General features: G+C 35.4%; 2 protein-coding genes across 2 annotated transcripts in view; one reads left to right on the top strand and one right to left on the bottom strand.

Moving 5' to 3' along the window:
* LOC114123140 (mitochondrial inner membrane protease ATP23 homolog) overlaps nucleotides 1-10,274 on the top strand; it is an 80,546-nt gene extending 70,272 nt beyond the window's left edge. Inside the window, exon 7 of the mRNA XM_050207573.1 lies at nucleotides 10,263-10,274. The gene's annotated coding sequence lies outside the window, so the exon portion shown is untranslated. The remainder of the gene's footprint in view (nucleotides 1-10,262) is intronic.
* Nucleotides 4,177-13,225, bottom strand: LOC114123129 (protein TIS11). The gene is made up of 2 exons (XM_027985991.2): nucleotides 12,627-13,225; nucleotides 4,177-6,679 (listed from the first exon to the last, which is right to left on the bottom strand). Exons 1-2 carry the CDS (start codon nucleotides 12,666-12,668, stop codon nucleotides 5,948-5,950), a joined length of 774 nt encoding a protein of 257 aa, XP_027841792.1. The 5' UTR covers nucleotides 12,669-13,225; the 3' UTR covers nucleotides 4,177-5,947.
* Between the last annotated feature and the right edge of the window lie 2,447 nt (nucleotides 13,226-15,672).

Below are 15,672 nucleotides of genomic sequence, written 5' to 3'. Positions count from 1 at the left end.
TTAAACTTGCACAAATATTTTTATTTTCTTAAATTATTATGTTATGAATTACTTCTGTTTCTTCTATCTGTAGACATTTTTTTTCACCTCAATACATTAAGAACAATAGCATCCAACAAATAAAGATATTTATTCGAACTATAAGTAATAGTAGAAATATGTAATACACAACAGTAAATGTGTATGAATACTGCAGTTGCGATTTTTAATAGATAGCAAAGTATATTTGTAGACGCATTCATAATACTATGACCGTAATATTTTACCAACATCATTTTAGCCAAATTTCTCCAGAGCCACTATAGTACAGCAAAAATTGTGTAGTAAACAAATTATAGTGAACATTTTAGAAAACATTTAGTATTGAAATAGGTAGCTTTTAATTACACATTTGAACATTTTTTTAGTCTAAATAAATCCAAAAAAAAATAGCGTCCCGACAATTTCTACCTATTATAACTGAAAAAATAAGTCCATGGGTGTGATGGGCTTTAAGAAAATATATTTTTTTTTATCTCACGTCAAAATTGGAATGACGCCCAAAAATGTTACTGTCACTTTGCGTCCTGCTAGTAGAAAAGTTTGATTCACCTAAAAATTTGGGAGCCCTATTTTAAAACTGAAATAGTATCACTTCTACTACTATAAACTATTTAATAATAGTTCATGGTGCATACAATATTATTATCTACTTCATTACTATTCTACCATATAATATACCATGCAATAGGCTATAACATGCATAATAATTAATATTTAATACTTTTATGGCGTATGATGTATTACACTATTTATAACAATAATATGAAGTAATAATTAATCCAAATTCTGATTACATTATTGATTTTTATTTCACATTAGACACAAACGATAACAGTGAACAAAATAAAACAAAAACCTATATTCGTTTTCTTCTCTAATAATAAATCGCATATTCCTTAATCGTATGTTAAAATTAAAATTATACGAGTACATCAACTTATGTCCTATAGAGCTTTTTAATCCTGAATGCTATATTTTGAGTTCTAGTATGCGTATATAATATAATAAATAATCACGTGAAAAGACGATCCTATGATCCTAGGATATACAGCTCGTCATAGTATTGCATAATACATATTGAGGCTTAGGTTTTAATCCTGTGGGTTTTCGATCAGTACAATAGAAAATCAACTCATCGAGAATAGTAAAAAATGCCTGTGTGGTATACGTTTTACCCGGTAGGCGGTAATACCTCTCTCGCCCAATATTACTATAGCCTGCATGTATAGTTCATGTATACGCGCAATATATATAACAATAATAATTATATATGTATGATAAATAATAATTATAATATAATGATGATGATGATGATGGTAATGGCGATTTGTACATATTCTACTACGAAATGAATTATATTTAAAATAACACACGTTTATTTCTTAAAATACGCTCACATATTATCATTTGTTCGTATACAATGTGTTCATATCGTGCCAATTATTTTTACGTCATTCCGAAAAGAGATTATATGAGGATACTGCGATTTAAATAACAAGTACACAATTCGTATACGGTAAATAAGGTCGAGTGCGCTCGTAAAACTCGCGTTAAGGTTCAATAACAATAATAATATGTAATAATATATCGTAAATTATAATTTATTGAACGACGATTAACGTTATTTTCTCATATACGAGAACGTGCGATACATGTAATTTGTAAGCAATTGAATTTTATTGTCTAGCAAATAAAATAATATTAAAACATCGCAATGAAGACATATCGTGCTTTCTTGTGAAAAATTAGCCGGAATTCAACAAAGGCAGTGCTGCAAAAACTAAACGCAACGCAACGGCCGGAAACAGCGTTGGGCTGCAGGAGTGTCGTAAATTTAGGTTTTTTTGAATGGGGGGGGGGCACTCTCGATCAAATCGACATTTCAATTTATTTGATAACGATTGTATTTTATTTATTATTTTGGATTGTTTCCACTGAAAACATTTTCTATTGGCAGTACGCGTTTTAAGGGCGTCAGTGTAAACAATAATATAAAATATATATACAATTTTCTGCCTGAAATCGATATTTATGTTTTTGCTGTCTTGTCAAATCGAATACGAACACGTAATATGCAATTAATATCACACACACACACACACATTTTAATGTGACGTTGATCATTATATTGTGAGTGTATATATTCCATCATCAGCCCGCAGTCATCCATATTAAACGCGAGTTACGCAGCGAACAAAACCAAAAGTAACAGCCGTAACAGGTTTTCGAAGCGTTTCGTATCGCACTTATGATGGGTAATATTATTTTTACCGATTACAATATATTGTAAAATTTATGTGCATAATACGACTATATCATGTGAAACCCGACTTATGTACTCGTATCATAATTATTTTAGAATCTGCTGCAACGGCTGCAGTAGCGCATATACAGCTCTTCTTATTATAATATGTGCGAAGTACAATTGCCCCCCCCCCCCCATCTGTTCACTAAATTATACGCATAATATACAGTCGCTCGTATAGAACCGGCCAAATATCGCAATCGGGGCCCGACCGATTGACAGGCAATTCACACGCGTTTTTTATACGTTTTGCATAATATTATATATACTTGTCGAACCGATCAGTTTTCGGATTATATAGGTATTTTAAAGTAGGTATCTATATTATACAGTATACGTTCTTTCGCGTTCAACGACCGAAAAACCTTGTCGAGCACAAATTTTCGTGTGGGGGACACCATTCGCTCGTTTCTCTCTCCGAATTTGACATTTGGACTGCAGCTTGCTGCAATACAAATGAAAAGCGGCGATCGTCCGGACGTAAATCGTCTTTAAAGCTCGCGTATGGGAAGCATATTATGCGTCTATTATAATAATGATATACCACGCGAAACATCACGAATCGCACCATCATCGTATAATAATAATATACGATATCATTGCGATTCGCGACGTGCGCACGCGCGTGCGTGTTATATATGACGACAACGTCTACATCAGCGAACGACCGTATAGACGCGGAAAAGCCTCGGGCGCACGATGCGATTAAAAAGTAATAGGGATAAAAAAAACCACTTTCCCCGGCACAAGCGATCCGGTCCGTAACACGTATTACGTAAGACGGCCGTTCACTGACTACCATATACTTATACTATTTAGTATATTTACTATATATCACTGTACACAAACACTATATAGGCGTATATAACAATATTATATCGACTCTACACGCGTAAAATACCGGTCTGTACGCCATTAAATATCATATAATACTTGTATAACAATAATAACACGCGTATAGGTTATATCCACATTGCCGGTGTCTCCTTCCACCGGAATCGTGTCGGCGCGTATTGTTTTTTGCCTCGAAATCGCTTCCTCTTTCTCGCATTATAATATATTTTAAATGGCGTACACGGCATCACGGACCGTGTGCCACGCTATATATTATAATAATATCATTATAAATTATTATGATATTATATTATATATATACAGGCGGAAAGGAACGGCGGCCGACTATACAGTATAATAATAATTAATAATTATTTTAATGTTATACTAGGCTATTCAATAAAACATATATATGTGTACAGAGGTCTATGCGGTTGTCACCGTATACGCATATTCTCAAACCACGATTTCGTTGCGTGGGTATAGCCAGTGATGATGACGAGCCAATAATTTTTTATTATTTTTTTCGTAACGCGACCACTGCGCATAACCGGACGGCGACGAGACTTCCAACACCTTATTATTGGAGGACGCAGCACTTGCGGGAAGGATATTATATTATATATGAATAAAACAATACAAACGAGGTTTTTATTTTTTTATCGATATAGTTTTATTATTACTTTTTTCGTTTTCACTATCAACCAAACACACGTTATAATATTAATAATAATATAATAATAATAAAAATAAGAGTAATACAAAACGAGTTTGTCGAGATGACACTGGTATGATAATTAAGTACAATTTCGATAGAACACACATGATACATAAATTATGTTTGTAAATAAATAGGTATTATTTTATCAACATTACCAAAGGACAAAGACAATTAATTTTTGTTGTTACACATTAAACGGCAGAACAGTGTTGTATATAAGAGTAACTGACGAGGGTTGGCTTAATACATAAATATAGAAAAAAATAAATAAAACTCAATATAATATAATCGATTTTTTAAAAAATATTAAAAGTACAAAAAGAACGACTGGGGAGGTACGTTCTGCCAAAATAATAAATTAATAAATTACGATTCTACAGTATAGTAAATACGAGCTTAACACACGAATACAAATAAAAAGATAAATAAGTCACACACGACGAGCACATGATACACAAATACAAGTTTTAAGTCGAGTCGAGTTAATTCTGAGCAGGACACCGATAGGAGATTGGAAAAGATTGCGTAATTTTTTTTTTTACAAACTTACGCGGGATCAGACATAAAAATTAATAATGTATAATTTGAATCGATTTGAATTCCAGCAAAACGGGTTGATAATATTTCTTTTCTATTGTATGTAACATTAAAAAAAAAAAACACACAAACGGCGTGTACACACACACACACACACATCTGCGACTTAAAATTTACACGCGTTACTATACATTGCATAGAATGGATAGCGCGCGTATGGTAGGTACATTGAGGCATGTATATGTACATAGTAAATAATATAATAATATTAAAGTTGTTATGAGTCGATCAGCGTGCACGTATAATAATAATAATTAAATAAATACAGTTTTTTTTAAATTTTTTTTTTTTTTTAGTAAAGTTATACGAATAGTAGTTATAAATGAGGATTAATAATAAAAAAAAAAAAAATAATAATCATAACATTGAAGTCAGTTTGATGTATAGGTATGTAGTAATAATTATAATAATAATAATAATAATAATGGTTCGCCGCACGCGTGCGAACGCAATACGTACGTCGCTCACCGATGTGATCGTCGGTGGGCAGTGTCGTTCTAAAGGACAAATTCTGGGGAAAACTCGAGTGGCGTCGAGCGCAGCGGTCCGACGGCACGTACACCGGAACAGATCCGGAAAAACGCGACTTCCGGCCAGTTTCCGGTCGCAATCGGACGCCTCCGCGCTCGGCGCCAGCCTAGTTTTTTTATCCTTCAGAAATGTTCCTCGTAAAACGACGCTTGAGGCCCACCGACGACGGTCACACCGACACGACTTCGTATCGCGTCCGTAAACGCGCGGTAAAAATAATATTAATAATAATAATAATATAATAATAAAAAAATAACGGCACCCCGGCGCTGTACGACGGGGTGCACCGGTTAACGCGGACCAAAACTAATGCTAAATAACATAATAATAATAATAATAATTAATAAGTAATAATAATAAAATTAATAAGAATAAATCGAGTAAAATCGTTACGGGCGTATAATATAAATATCATATATATGACGGTTTCTTTTTCTTTTAAATTACGCGTGCGCGAGCAAAGTAGGAGAGAGAGTCTGAGAGTGGGGAGGATATTATTGAATAAGAGAAAGAGAGTTATATGTGTGTGTGCGAATACGATAGGAATGATTACATATATATATAGTATAGTAATATTATCATTAATATTGTCGTACACATACGACATATAATAATATTACATAATAGTTAAGCGTAAGTATAAAAATTCGGAACATCAGAATAATAATAATTATCATATATATAATAGTTGTCTGTAAAACGAACGCCGTTAAAGTTGTAAAAAAAAAAAAAAAGAAAAAAAAATACTAAATTAATTAACGAGTAATATAATTTAAACTATGTACAAGACTGTTATCACGTTTTGGTATATTATATAAAAAAAAATTAGAACAATGTGGCAACGGCCGACGGGCGCTTTTTTGGGGGGAGGGAGGGTTGTGGTGGTGATGGATGGTATGGGGTACGGGCGACGGCGCTCAGAACCCGTAAAAACCGAAATCGGGTTCGGGGTCGCTGAGGCGGCGCGACGGCGGTAAGACCGTGGCGGACGGGACGTGGAACGAGAACACGTCGCCGGTGGCCGGCGGAGAGCCGGACAGCCTGTTGAACACCGGTAACCGGCCCTCGGGCGACTGGGGCGGCGTGAACATGCTGTCGAGCATGCCCAGTCCGAGGTCGGCCAGCGAACCTCCGTCGCTGCCGATGCCGGACGACGAGGACGTGGACAGCGGCGGCGAGGCGGGCGACGCCGGTTGGATGTAACCGTCTCCCTTGTGCACGAAATGACACCGTTGACCGTACGGGCAGTAACCGGCCGAGTTGAACGAGCGGCACGGTTCGGTCTTGTACTTGGGGTGTCGGAACACGGGGCGCAGGTCCTGTTCGCCGTGAGCGAACTGACACTTGTCGCCGTACGCGCACTTGATCTTCTCGATGTACTGACGGCACATTTCCGTCTTGTACCTCGAGCCCAGAGGCGCCTGCGGCGGCAATTGCTGTTGGTCCTGTTGGTCCTGTGATTGCTGTTGCTGTTGCTGTTGCTTGCCGGATCCGTTGCCGCCGCGGCGACCCTGTCCCTGACGGCGTCTGGGCTCCGACGACACGGATCCCTGATTGCTGCCGCTGCTGTTGCTGCTGCCCGTCGACGACACCATCTCTTGCCACCAATGTTCCACTTCCGTGGCCACTGCGCGCGGTCGATTTTGTGTCTGCGTAACAAAAAAAAAAACCGTACAGTTAAATATGCGTAGAATATATAATATTATGATGTTATGATTTTTTACGATTATAATGCATGCATAATTCGCTGCGGCACGGGCGGGTAGAGAAACGTGAGAGGTGATGGCTGTAGAGTGTTTTTTAATAAAACATATAAATGTTATATAAGTATATCATCGTGGGTACCACGTATGGGTTAGGTACTGGAGCGATGCGGTGCGTAAAGAGAAACCGAGTTTTATTTTAATTTTATAATAACGCGATCATCGTATTACAAGTTACGACATACGCGCGCACACACGGACCGGTATCGAGTTGTTGTTAGTTAGGAAATATTACAAAAGAGTTTTTTTTTTTTTTGTTTTTGATCTTTCCTGCGTTCGCCTGTATAGTTTTGATTCTGTACTTGTGTATATTTTATGCAACAAAATACTCTGTGATGTCAATATACGGACTAAAACTTTTAATTTACCAGTAAATGCAATCATTTCACTGCACAATGGGGTAATAACGAAAATAAAATCTGTGTCTAAACAAAGTTGTCGCTTAATAATTTTTCAGATAAAACAATAATATCATAATTCATAACTGTTAAATCCCCAACAGCGAAAAGAATACCTAGTTTAGTAATTGTATACATACCAATTGACCGATTATACATTGTATCAAACGCAAACATTTTGTAGTACAAATTGATGGGATATTGTATTAACCACAGTAATACCATAAGTTTTATTTTGTCCAAAAGAAATTCTCATAACAAAATAATGCGAGATTTCAAGAAGAATAATGTTTTTTTATCGTTTTTATCGTTTTTAGGCTTAAATAAAATTACTACGTGTGTAATTCTGTAATAATATTTTTCCCATACACGGCACATCAGCATATGTTTAAGATAGCTGATAATGATTTATCTGTAGATTACACATGCTATGATAAACGAATATTTTAAAACATGCGGCAAAAATGATTAATTCACGTTTTAATTGTAAAATCACAATTCAAGTATAAACACACATTTGTAACGAAATACGCGAATTGATATGTAACATAAATTGTCAGATTCATAATAATATAATAAGGTAATAAAAAATTATATTTTTTTAGTCAACACGTCGCACACGAGATTTATCTGTATTCACTTCCTTCGCGTAAATGTCATTGAAACACAGTGTTATATAAAAAAAAAATCATCTTTATTTTCAAATTTCTTCCAATAATATTATTGCAAATGCAATTGAAGCAATCATTTTCGGTATACTAAACGGAGGGTTCTCTTTCCACACACACACATCCGGTCATTATCTATAAGGTACAAACTACGCACACGGAGAACTGTCTAGACGGACAAAAACATTGCACACGTGACAATGGTAATTTATAAGCATTTGTATTGTGTTTTTTGCATTTCAACAGATGATAGTCTTAAACCGAGATATAGAAAACATTAAGTCTAACTCACAAACGCATACTAACATTACTCATAAGTCATAACTGCCATTTTTCGTAGTTATAAATTATTATTTAATAAAAAATTCTTGATTTATATATTTCAACGATCACACACTTAGAAAAAAAATCAAAAAATACAATAATTGTACTATACGAATGAAATTTTAGCTAAAAAAGAGGTCAGTACTTTTAATGTTCGAGATTCTTACAGCGCGTAATTTTCGATGGAGAATAACAAAGAATAACTAGATAATATACATTTACATATTACCTATAATAAACGATACCTTTTGTTGTGGCTTGATTTTACTAATTAATTTTACATTAACATATTTCTGGTGACCTACTAATTTTCAAAGTCTATAACGAAATAATCAACCAGTAAATTATCATTACATTATTATTATACTTGACAAATTGGGGATAGACCATATTAAACTAAACCTTTATAACAACATATTTTATAAAAAATAATATAATTATTAATAGTTATCAGTGATTCCAGAGATAAGTAAAGTAATCAATAATCAGTAATCGTTATAATATTTTCTAATCTGAAGATATAATTTTTATAAAAACAATAATATATTGTTATCATTAAAAACTAATAATAATTATACGTTTTTTGGATGGAGACCGTGCATTATGTTTTATGTAAACAAAAATGTACGAAATCAAAACAAAGACAATTTTTCTTCATGATACTATTTTGTCATCTGTGAGTTTCGCCTGGTTTTTATACCGTGACTACATTCTTTACTATTATATTGGTTTTTTTTTGTCTAATAACGAAAATATGCGCAGACACAGATATTACAACAAACGGACACGGTCAGTGTTTAGAAAGTGAAAATATAACCGGTGCGGTCTTGAACGGTGTTGCATAAGGCTGTTGCGATACTGCCGATACTACACACGCACACACAATATTTTCACGTGTAGTAACAAAAAAGAAAAAAATTATCATCGTTTATTGTGTCCCACACCGATAAGTCCGAAAAAAAAATTACGATGACGTTTATACATTACATCAGTATTCTCTCTTTTTAATCTATTTTTATTCCCTTCAAGACGTTGCCGACCATGTCGATGTCGTGGGAAACACGTCACACATATACGATGCAAACACATACACAAATAATATGTATACGATTACGCGACAGCTTCGGGAAGGACGAAGAAAGTGAACAAATAAAATATTCAAGTAAAAAACACGTGACTAACTTGAAGAAAAGAAGTGCAAAATTTATGTTATGCACGAAATGCGCTCACCAAAATAACGCAATACAATGTCATCAATAAGTGAAGATGTAGTCAAATTAAGCGCTAACCCAAAATGTTATTGAATTGATAATGATAACCCATTGTCACCGTCTACAAACCATACCCACAAATAATATTATTATTATACACATACACACACACACAATAAATGTATGTAGGACGGACGGGCGTCTTATGTGTACGATTTTTAGTGACAAGGTCGCGTAATGTGTTTGTGTATGCAATTTTATACACAGCGGTAACTACTACCGGGATAGCGTTTATACATAAATTTAATAATACCTAATCATGGTAGGTAATAATAATAATAATTCAACTATAATACGGGATATGCAAGTTATAAATTCTCTAGAGAGGGAAGAGCGATTATTGAGAACCTATTTGAGTGAACATTTTTAACCACATTGTCTACATCGTCGTAGGTAAGTTATGTTAAAAAGTCGACAAAAAAATTGTGGAACAGTGGTAATTTTTATTTATTCGATATTCCTTTGAGCTTGCAACTGCCCACGTGTTATTCATGCATATGTCGCCTTGTATTAATGATCGACGGGTCTCAATGCGGTTTGTTCGCGCGGGGTGTGGTGGCGATGTTGGCGGCGGCGACGACGACAACTTCCTGGTCGTATAAAACGTTTTTCCTTTCTCTTGTTTCTCTCACATGTTTGACCCCCCCGGGGGCAAGGACGTGTTCGATAACCTAAACGTCCTAAACTATCAATCGTCTGTCCTTATTTTTATTACTGCTTTTTATAAAATTCATGATAACAATACATATGATTGTATTACTAAGTATTATTGAACATTGGATACTACAAACAATATGGAGCCATATACCAATATTAGGTACCTAATGTCTGTGTTTGAACATTATTCTGTCGTTTTTTACCACGTGATCGTCCCCCTACAGACGAAACACGCATATTTATGAAACGCACTCCGGTACTTCTTCGAACCAAATAAAAACATTTATCACTTTTCGTTTACCTAAATGGCTTAATACTAGGTGTAGATATAACTATATAGTATATAACTACAACTTCATTATGTATTATTACATTTTCTATACTGGCTAACAATGCGGGTCGATGACATCATGATGGTCTTTATTATGAAAAAGTACCTTTATTTTTTTTTAATCCAATATCAATCCAAGGTAATAGTTTTTTCGTATTTATCTATAGCCCGAAATTCATTTAGAGTGTACAAAACTGTATTTGATTAACGATTATGGGGTTTGAAACGTGACAATAGGATTTATGAGAAAATTGTGGTCGTCTGTTTGTTTTTGGTGAAACATTGTCTTAACGGTTTTCCCAAGAACAGAGAAAACCGGAAGACAGACGTATAACGGAGGAGTCTCGAACCGTGACCACTTTCGATTTTTATGAAATCATACAACCGGCGGTTAATTTACTTATTCAACGATTCGAAATCATTATTATAATATATCTTATCGCGTTGGGGATTTTGATTGGAGCACTTAAACGGTGTAAATAGCGAAGATGTAAACACGCAATGAGGATGAGCTATCTAAAACGATAAAAATAAATGACGATATCATATAAAACGTTCGGTATTACCGTGACCTTAGAGTTTATCGCTCTAATGAAATACAAATACTATAATACCTGCTCTCGTTATTGACTAGTATAATATATTACCGTAGACGTAACAAACGACAAATCGGATTTAAAAAAAAAAAAGAAGTTTTATTTTCAAATGAAAATTTGCTTTTCTCCATATTAATAACGAAATTGTTGATCTTTAAGATTTTTTACGATAAAACTGCAACCAGCGGGAGAGAATCATCGTCAAAGCCTCAAGGTAATAGAAACTTGCGTAGAACACTGCAAGTGTAGATCATACTGTATTACTACACTTATTATAGTAACGTAGTAAACACAACTGCTAATATTTTAGTCGAGCGTACTCGGTACAAGTAGGGACAAACACGCTACAATCGAACAAACGTGGTGGCCTTCACAATGTATAAAGCGTACCTAAAATGTCAAATGGAGACCAATCAAATGTCCCTGGCCTTTAAAACCGGACAACACCATTATCAGTTATACAATCACGTGTGCGTTTATGTACCCGTGTGCAGTACTGGTGTGTGGATATCGAAAAAAAACCTGTTGGAATAGAATATACGTATGTGTGCACATACGGTGGTCGTTATGCTTTGTGCGTGTGAGCAAGACGAAATATAACGAGAGCGGGCGGGGCGGGACGGACCCTTGCCGAGCACACAAAAGGGGATCGAACAGGTGGTTGCTGTGAAGGACTAATACCACCCGAAGATTCGACCGACCCTTTGGGTAGATAAGGGAACGAGTGGAAAAACGACAAACAAGAGGTTTACGTACTACACGCACATAACGTGTGTGTGTGTGTGTACAGATGATTTTTCGTTATTGTGTTTGCGCAGCACAAAAACAGACAAAGATGCACCGAAAATAATATTATCAATAGGTCACAAACCTTATGGGCCTAAAACAATTAAACCCGAAAGAAAAAAAAATGAGTTGCCTGCCGATAACGACCAATATAGAGTATTCGATGCTCACGAATTTGTTTCAGAATTACGTACTCGTTCGCCTTATTTTTTTTTTAATTATTTTATTATTTATAGGATATGTAAGTCGGTATTATACATAACCTGTTGGCCAATTAAACCGACGCCGTTATCGCAGCAGAGCACGTGATTAGCGTGTCAGTACGGCCGCGTCGGAGAAAACGATCGCACAACAATAATACAGCATATTAATATTATTTATTAATATTTATAATTCGTTTCGATATACATAATATAAATTATATCATCGTGACGCACGTCGCTGCGGTGCTTCGACGTCGACGTTCACGACGAAGAGGTCCGACCCGACATTTTACGAGACAGGGCGTTTGGGGGGGATCGGCTAACGATACGGTGCCGTACATTACGATAAAATAATTATAACGTCGAAAACAAAAGCCCAACGACAAGCACGTGGCTCACATGGTCGTCCGACAACGTGCTTTGCGCGCGTCGTCGTACTCTCCGGCACCCCGCACCGTACGCTCTACACCACTTTCGTCATAATTGTGATTGGGTGATTGGGCATAATAACTCGGATATTTTATTTATTAATACATACATTATTATTATAATTATTAAATCGTCATAATTCGATGATTAGCGCATTTTTTTTTTTTTACCTTGGCGACTGTTTCTCCACTGTTGAACAACGAGTTGGTCATTTTTTCACGTAGATCGTCAAATTCTTCTGTTTACTTAAAAATTTTTGCGACGCACTTTTGTTTTTTTTATTCAATAAATAATAAATCGATTTACCGTTGTTGTTGGCTATTTTCAGCGCGTTGTGAACGAGACAAAAAAAAACCAAATCGGAAACAACACACTTGTTATTATTGTTTAACGATATATTATTTTACGACAATACTATGTGTGCGTATATATTTAAAAATAACACACAATATTATTGTATTAATAATTTATTAAAAAATTATTATGTAATTATTATTATGCGTAACACTGGGCGATTTCGCGTGTTTGAACAACGACTTTGCCAATCGACCGTGGTCAAGAGGTAAAAAAAAAACGATCGAGTACTGTAACTGTTGTGTATCGAATCGAAAAGCTCGCGCATTCGTTGTCGCTAGGCACAAGTCGCTAAAAATATACTGAAAAACGCCGTGTAATGGTTTGCGTGCAAAAGAAGCGTGTTTGGTCTCGTTGGGGACGCGTAATGCGTACGTGCCGATCGCGTTATTCGGACTGACGATCGTACGCGGAGGAACAGTTGAGATCGGCCGCGGCGTGTCGGCAGTCGGACTAGTTTGCCCCCCACCCCGCCGCCGACGCCGAACCGCTCGCGACAACGTCTTCCCGTCGAACCCTCTCTCACAGCCGCCGCCGCCGCCGCCGCACCGCCACCGCCCGCCCGCCGTACCCGACCGGCCGTCGACGATCGCGTGCGTTTTCTCTGCGCCGCACGTTATCGCGCACCACCCCTCGTTCGGTTATCCCCTCCCCACCTGTTCAAGGTCGCCGCCGCCGCACAGATGATAATATTATTATCGTCGTGTGTGTGTGTGTGTGTACGACGTACTACGTTGTCTCGCATCACGTGTTTTCGAAGAGCTCGCCGCCGCCGCCGACAACGTCGACTTGACGCTCGCCACTCCCCAACCCCGAGCAACACGGAAGTGCATGATTATTGCCAATTATTATCGATATGATAATAATATCAATAACGACGACCGTCGTCGTATTTTTTTACTATTATTATTTTATTTTCGTTTTAAGTTTTTCCGCCGCTAAACAACATACTATAATAGCCGAGACCCTCCCCCCCTCAATAGGCTACCATAATCGTACGGCTTTGCCTATCGCTCACGTGTGTGAAGTTTGTCGGGGTTGTCTTACCATTTGTGTCGGTAGGTTGTTCGAATCCCTCTGGTGTTCGAATGCTATACGCCCATAGCACGCTGTGCTTCTGCAGGATATCTGGTGACACAAAGTGTATAATACTGCAGGTCGACAATCATTATTTGGCTTTCAAATTTTCTTTACACATTGCCCCCCGGTCTAACCGTGATTTTTTTATGAGAGAAATGAAAAAAATGTATTTATTATACCTATAAATACTAACGCGTATTAAAACATATTATACTAAATGTCTAAATACATATAATACAAAACTAAGTGACACTGCACGTGATAAATATTAAATACTGTTTACTAAATAGTAGATTATAATAATATGTACTAACGAATAACTACTATGCATAGACTATAACACATTAACACCTGTATGAATGAAAACAATAGTATAATAATATACTTAATATATATATATACATTAATACACTCATATTTTATATTATTGATTCAATGTGTTATGCTAATACAATTAAAAACAATATTGTATTTAAAACAATGTCCAATGGTACAAAATGTATGGCATTAGTCTAAAGCAGGGCTCTCGAAATTTTTTTATGGTAGTCGGAATTTTCTGTGAAAGGTTAGTATAATGTCTGATGAGATTGAAAATAAGAGAAGAATCTTTTCATTATTTTATTTATCCGACTGATTTCCTCACAATAACATGTAATATATATATATATATATATATACTATGTATGTAGTTAGAATCGTGTAGTCCCAACTCTCAATAATCAAGATCAAAACATTATTCGGTGTGTCGGGCTGGTTTAAAATCTTGACGGGCCGGAATCAGCTGGTGGGTAGTAGTTTGGAGACCACTACTCTAAACCATTCAGCCACGAGGTTTACGATGGAAAGACGAACAAAGAAGGGGCATAATACAAGACGTATACAACGTTGAATTAAAAAAAAAGAAAAATTTTTTCTCAATGTAAGTAAAACCACTGTCCATTTAATTATTTTGAACATTTTTATCTTTTGTTTTAATAAGGACAAATAACACTAATACAACGACACATGGTTTGTGGAGAATTTAATATACTTAACTACCATTCAGAGAAGATATGATTTGTTTTTAAAACTAAAATATAAAAAAAAGAGTATGTATAATACCATAACAAATACTTTAAATGTTATTTGCCGAATTAGCAAATATGTTTTAAATTAGTATACACTATACAGTTATTATATTGAATGGGATTTAAATATTATATAATATTTTATCATAAGGTTGTGCACTTGTGTAGTAGGTAGTCACTTTAAAGATATTGAAATTTACTATTAGTCTAATTTTTAGTATTTCGTATAGATAATAGCAACTCTAATATATACATATTTATTTCGATCCCTCTTATTCAATACAATACAATAAATAATAATAATGATTGATGATTTATTATTTTGTTCTACAATTTTTTTTTCCGATACTTATAAGTAATTAGTGATTGATTGCTATAATATACTGATGACAATATGACTATGTGGTAGTATCGTAACGCTTGAGAGCAGTGCACTACATTATAATTATTATTTACCATAGTATTGACTATTAACACAAAAGTACAAAACATTAAGAGTATTAACATAAATATTAATTAAGAATCAGCTGTGCAGTGTAATTATTATAACCACCATCTATTGTTGACGTTTTCTGCCGTTGTGATGGTTTTACTAAAGGTGTATTGTCTTATACCTACTAAAACTAAATACGAGTATATTATACAAGTTACCCTATTTCAATCAACACGCATATTTACTTAATATTTATGTGTATTACCTAATACCTTATCAGTT

Source organism: Aphis gossypii, chromosome 1 (assembly GCF_020184175.1).
Source record: "Aphis gossypii isolate Hap1 chromosome 1, ASM2018417v2, whole genome shotgun sequence".
Taxonomy (NCBI): domain Eukaryota; kingdom Metazoa; phylum Arthropoda; class Insecta; order Hemiptera; family Aphididae; genus Aphis; species Aphis gossypii.
Note: the sequence above shows the minus strand (reverse complement) of the source record. Positions and strands in the feature narration are given on the sequence as shown.

Bases quoted from the DNA above. Each gene is read 5' to 3' on its own strand.
- LOC114123129 (XM_027985991.2), bottom strand. From the start codon at position 12,668: ATGACCAACTCGTTGTTCAACAGTGGAGAAACAGTCGCCAAG. The intron at 6,680-12,626 runs GTAAAAAAAAAA...TTTGTTACGCAG, and splicing joins GTGGAGAAACAGTCGCCAAG to ACACAAAATCGACCGCGCGC.